The following is a 6647-nucleotide window of genomic DNA, read 5'->3' as shown; positions in this document are numbered from 1 at the left end:
AAAATTACAGATAACCCAATTTAAAAATGTGGTACAGAACTAAACAGAAAATTCTCAACAGAAGAATCTCAAATGGTCGAAAGACAACATCTGTCAGGGAAATGCAAATCAAAACGACTCTGAGATACCATATTACACCACTCAGAATGGCTAAGATGAAAAACACCAATGATAGCTTATCTTGGAACGAATGTGGCATAAGTAGAATACTCATTCATTCCTGGTACAAAGCAAACTTGTACAACTCTGGAAATCAGTATGGCGGTTGCTCAGAAAATCTGGGACCAACTTACCTCAGGACCCATCAATATCACTCTTGGGCATATACCCAAAGGATGCTCAATCATGCTACAAGGACGTTTATTCAATCTTTTTCATTTGTAATGATTTTTTTGCATTTCAGTATATGGTCTATTTTAGAAAAGTTTCTTTATAATGCAGAGTAAAATATGTATTCTTTTGTATTTGGGTGGACTGTTCTGTAGGCATTTATAAGTCCCTTTGATGTATGAGGTCAATTAATTCTGTTGTTTCTCTGTATATATTTTTTGTGAGATATCTTGTCTATTGGAGAAAGTTGAGTACTGAATTCTCCTATTATTATTGGATTAGTGTAATCTGTGTCTTTTAAGACAGTGATAGATTTTTTTTTAAATTTTGTGTCTCTCATTTTGGTGCACATATGTTTAGGGTACTAATGTCTTCTTGGTTAAGTGCTCCCTGGATCCAAATGCAGTTTCCCCCTTTATTATTGTTCATCAGTTTCTGTTCCAAGTCTATTATCTTAGGTGTTCTGATGGCGACACCTTCTTTCTGTGTGATTCCATTTGGTTGGAGTACTTTTGTCTATCCTTTTACTCTAAGGTGGTACCTATCTTCATAACTGAAATCTGTTTCTTTTAGGCAACAGATAGATAGGTTTTATTTCTTGATCCATTCACTCATTCTCTGTCTTTTCAATGGAGAATGGAGGCCATTCATGCTTAAATTGTTATAGAAATGCCTGTGCTAGTTGTGGTCATCACGTTGTTGATTTTTGTTGTTGTGTTCTCATTGGTCTTTATGGTTAAATAATTATGGCTCATGTTCCTTCCAAAGTTTCTATATTTTGCTTATCCCTCTATTTACCCCCAAATAAAGCTTCCTGTATCACCTTAGATTTCGTTTTTGAATGCAAATTATTTTTAGGCTGAAAATGTTTGTAAAATTGTTCCTTTTCCTTCAATCATGGAAGTAATTTTGCTGGCCATATTATTTTAAGTTGGCTGTCATTTAGTACTTGGGTGGTATTATTCCAGTATCTTCTGGCTTTGAAAGCTTTCCTTGAGCAATCAGTTGTTCTTTGAAAAGTGTTCTTTACTTGTGATTTACACTTTTTCCCTTGCAAATTTTAATATATCTTTATTGCTCTGTCTCCTCAGTGTTGTAAATATGTGATCATTTTTGGGTCTTGTCTTTAATGTATTCTGTGTGCTTCTTTTAGGTGTGTGGGTGAGTCTTTCCTTTGCACGATACATTTTTTTATAAGGTCTCCTTGAAGGTCTTGTGTTTGCCATTGACTTGGGATTCTTCCAAGTCTGTGCATAGAATGTCAAGGTTTAATTTCTCCATGATATCCCACATTCACAACAATGTCTACACATGCACTCTACCAACTAAGTTACATCCCCAGGCCCACAGCTCACTATCCGATGATTATATCTCCTCATGTCTGTGGCTCCTGCAAGAAAGATTACTTTTCCCAAGTGTATTTATGTACATTTTCTTAATTTTTAGCAAAAGTGCTTTTAATTTCTTGGTGAAGTCATGAAGCCACTGTCAAGTAAGTGTGGAGGCCATTAAGGAATATTTTAGAAGTAGGAAGGATTCCTTGAGGAATTAAATGTTTTCTTGCTTCTTATGGATGTGATGTTATTTTTGCTTTAGCTTTGTCCAGAAGGACAGCGATCCACTAATCCACACAGACAGATAGGGACTGGGGAGAAGAGTTCACACCTGGGAAAGCCAGAGCTCAGCTGCTCCTTCTCTAGTGTTGTCCTGGAATTAGAGAAGTTCACTCTTCCAGCTAATGGTGCCACTTCCTAACAACCTCAAGTTCAGAACTTCCCTCTTTCCAGGTGACATGATAATTATGGGTCTAGAGAGTGATGAGCTGACGACATTTCTTCCTTATAACTACTTCTTAGGGCCTCATTACAAATGGATGTTTATCCAAAGACCGGCCAGGTGAGTGTTTCTTTTTCTCTTCAGTAATAGTGAGAGCATTAAGTGGTAGAAGGAAGCAGAGTTTTCTGTAATAAAATTATTAGAGAATTCTCTGTTTAGAATTCATTTTTGAGCCTTATTGTATCAAGAGCAAACACAACAAATTCCTATAGACAAAAATATCAGTGTAATGATTTGTAGAAGAACATAGATTTCACTTGCTATGACCTCTGATTGTAATGGATGTGATGTTGAAGGTGATCCTATTGGCAAGGTGACAGCACCTAGCATAATTGTGGACAGAGAGACAGGGAAGGCCAATAGGGTGAATGTTTTCAATGGATATTATGTATTGAATGAAAATATGATACATATCTCTTTTTAAAGTAAATATACATTCATATCTCTGTAAAAAGTGACCCCAAATAGCGTATTTTAATGAGCATGTCTGCCTATGGATTCTCCTGAGGGTGTACTCTTATAATTCTATAAACATGGTTCCTCCTAGCTAATGGCAGCTGTGTTAAATTTCCAACCCTCTCACAAAATACCTGAAACGGCTTAGAGGGTGAAAAGCAAAGAACACACATTCATTGGTCTGCAAAAATACATTTATAATATTAATATATATAGATTATATCTTATATTTTCTCATTTTATGCTTTTGTCAGGCCTATGCATTGATTTATATGAAACTTCATCAGGACTATGCAACAAATATTAGCTAATTTAGTGTTTATCAGTATTTTTCTGTACTGTTAAGTTTGTGTATACTTAGGAATTCTTAGTAAAGTTTCACTACATGACTTAGTAAAATCTAAGATAGTCTTAATATTGTATTACTAAGATTACATTTATTCATAGATTTTGTTATTCTACTGTAATTATTTCTAATTAAGTAGATCCTTTTGGTCATCTCAAAAGTATCTAGAATCCTACTTCACTTATTCATTAAAGTACGTTTTTCTCTTTGAATTTTATTTTTTTACAAAAGAAAACAAACTATATAAATTATTTCAATGTTCTCTTTACAAATATTTAAAGTGAGTAATTTTCAGTAGAAGTTTCAGTGTCTTAATTATAATGAATTAATTTTCAATATTTAAGTTTTCTAAGTTGAACATTGTTATACTGCTATTTATATAATATCGAGTAAGCTTTTCATTAGCAGTGAGAAATATTTTCAGTTCTTAAATAGTATCAAATTATTTAGTCAAAATAACCAAAGTTTTTTAGAGTTGCAAAATATAATTGTTCATTAAAATATGCGTACTGAAAATATGTCAAGTAAATTTAAGTTATGTTAATATTTAAGTCCATGTTAATATTTCTGGAATATCATTTACTGATACATACAGGAGACTCAAATGGAAAGTAAAGTCAGGTGTAGTGGCAACACCTATGGATCCAGCACTTTGAAGGCTAAGACAGGAGTTACCTGACTTTTATTGAAACCAGTATGAGCTGTAGGTTGAGCCCTGTTGAGAGCAATGAGACCCCAGATCCTGAATTTCTTTTAATCCCCTGATTTGAGTGCCTACAGCTGCTTTGAGCAGACCTTCAGAGAGTTCCTGATGGCAGGAGAGTGGTTTCTTGTGGGTTTGGCTGGGGTGTTTACTCAGCAATATTTACTCAGCAAGGGTGTGAAGTAGAGATGTTGAAGTCCATAGCTTTCATATAAGAAAGTTTTTGATTACCATCTTTAACTTCTATTATAATCTTTTATTTATTTATAATACATTGCCTTATTAATAAATTATAGAGATGTTGTCAATAAAATGATTGATTATACATATTGATTTGAAAAGGAAATTGAGAAAGTGGGGGTTTCTTAGTTAAAGAGGAGTATATAAATACAGAAGATGGGCATCAGTGGGTAAAGTAACAAAGGATGGATGAAAAACCCCAAAGGAATCATACTTTTAATGATTTATCCCCATCACAGTCCTGCTGTGAAAAATAAAGAAAAATAATATTTGTCTTGATAGCTGGGTGTTTGTTCTTTAAACCATAAGTAGAGTTTACACAAGTTTTAAATGTATACGAAATAAACTGAAAGATATCTAGGAGCATTTATAACAATAATGGGTATAAAATTAATAGGGTGTGGAAAGTGCACTAATGGCCGCCAACTGTACCATTGTTTTTAATCTCAGATCCTGGGGTGGTGAGTTCATTGAAAATAAAAATAAATAAATAGAGATAGACATCCCACTGATTAAAATAGTGGGATTATCATGAATTATCAAATCTGATTCCATCAGAATGATGAATGAAAACATGGATAGTTTAAATTAGAGGTTTTTAAAATTATAAAATATAAAACTGACTCACCTCACTCTTTTGGATATCTTTTGTGATTTTTCCCCCGATCAACATAATTTTTATTCAGTTGTACAAATATGATTATGCTCCTGTATTCTCATCACTGCTGTTTTCAGTGTTAACTGTAAAATGAGGCGATGTAAGTCAAATCAATAGGATTGAATTTCTAAGGCGTGAGGTCTAGGTGCAATACAAGCACATAAAGTGTGCATTCTGTATAGGATATAGCTAAGAATGCATTTATCATGCTCAATATGTTGTATGTCCAGGAGAAATATTGAGGCTATTTAGAAACATAGGCCATATCTAATGTGAAACTTCTAAAGTTAAAGACATGGGCTAATCAAGAATAAATAGGCAAAATAGAATGACGATATAGACATACTGACCAATGAATCAAAAGTTTGGTGAATACTCTATTATTTTTTTCAGATATTTGAAATAGATTTCCACAACCATTTGTGTTGGGATCTGGTGTCCTCTGGAGGAAGATACCTGGTCAGTTGTCCTCATCAACATAGACTGTGAAACCCAAGATGGACAAGGCCAACAGAACAACCACATATGGGATGCTCACGCATGCTTCATCATTGCCAGGGCATAAATTTCATTCTTTCTTTTCATATTTTTAAGATGAATAGAATTTCTACGTATGTCCTCATTAAGTATTGTCCTTAATTTCCAAGCTGGACTTGGAGTCCTGGCCAATATGTTTCTCCTTGTTTTCTATACTTTCATAATTCTGTGTCACAGACCTAAGCCCATGGACATGATCTCCAGTCAACTGACCTTCATCCACAGAGTGTTGCTCCTCACTGGAGCAGATATTTGGCTTTGGGACATATCTGAGTCACTGAACATTGAGAATGACTTCAAATGTAAAACAAATTTTTACATAAGCAGGGTGATGAGAGGCCTCTCCATCTGTGTCACCTGCCTCTTGAGTGTGTTCCAGGCTGTCACTATCAGTCCCAGTTCCCCTTTGTTGGCAAAATTTAAATATAAACTACAAAACCACATGATTTATGCTTTTTTATTTATTTGGTCTTTCAACTTGTTATTCAGTAGCAACCAAATCTTCTATGCTGGTGCTTTTACTAATGTGAGTGAGACCAAGCAGATGAAGGTCACTAAATTCTGCTCACTCTACTCCATGAACTACATCATCGGGGCACTGATTTTAACAGTGGTAACCTGCAGAGATGTATTTCTTGTAGGACTTATGCTGGCCAGTAGTGCATACATGGTGATTATCTTGCTCAGACATCAGAGGCAACATAAGCATCTTCACAGCCTCAGCCACCTGAGAGCATCCCCTGAGAAAAGGGCCACCCAGACCATCTTGCTGCTGGTGGTCTCCTTTGTGGTCATGTACTGGATAAATTTAATCATCTCATCCTCTGCAGTCCTGTTATGGATGTACGACCCAGTCATCCTGAGTGTTCAGAAGATTGTTATGAATGTCTATCCCACAATTACTCCTTTGGTACAAATCATTTCCGATAACAGAATAATCAATATTGTGAAACACATGCAGTCTGTGTGCCATCAGATTTTTAAAAAGAGATAATTTTTCTCATTTTTCATAAAATGATTTATTTATTGTTTTTATATTCATGAGTATATTGTCAGCTTGTATGTATCTGTTAATTCCTGGTGCCCACAATGTCTGAAGAGGCCATTGTTTTTCCTCCTGAGCTTGACAGACAGAAGTTTGTGATTCAGCCACAACTAATTTTTCCCGAAAAACATATTCTTCTTAAACTCTGCAATAGTTCAAGTAGAAAATCAAGATTTTTTTCATATTTTAAATTAAATTTGTGGCATTACACATGAGCATTCTTGTGATATTTCTACTGCCAAGCGCTGTCGATTCCTTTAACTTTATTCTACACTATAGTTGAAATTTCCACAGGAATTTTCTTCCTCTTTCCTCTTTACTTTATATCATAAATGTTCCCTGATGCTGAGGTCGCTCAAAGGAAGCTCCTTGTTGATACCAACTCTTTACATTTTTCTTTTGAAATTAATCTACTCTCAGTTATCAAATATAGATCAAATGTCCCATTGCAACTTTAATTCTCTTTTCTAAGTGTAGTTTCTCTGGGTCCATAAAT

At 34.7% G+C, this 6647-nt stretch overlaps 1 protein-coding gene across 1 annotated transcript; it reads left to right on the top strand.

Moving 5' to 3' along the window:
* The first annotated feature begins 5158 nt into the window (after positions 1-5158).
* LOC121439695 (putative vomeronasal receptor-like protein 4) lies at positions 5159-6100 on the top strand. Its single transcript, XM_041640278.1, has one exon. It carries the CDS (start codon positions 5183-5185, stop codon positions 6098-6100), a length of 918 nt encoding a protein of 305 aa, XP_041496212.1. The 5' UTR covers positions 5159-5182.
* The last annotated feature ends 547 nt before the right edge of the window (positions 6101-6647 follow it).

This window comes from Microtus oregoni, unplaced genomic scaffold (assembly GCF_018167655.1).
Source record: "Microtus oregoni isolate MIOR12 unplaced genomic scaffold, Mior012 000062F_ref0000492, whole genome shotgun sequence".
Lineage (NCBI taxonomy): Eukaryota > Metazoa > Chordata > Mammalia > Rodentia > Cricetidae > Microtus > Microtus oregoni.
This window is presented reverse-complemented; position numbering and strand designations above follow the sequence as displayed.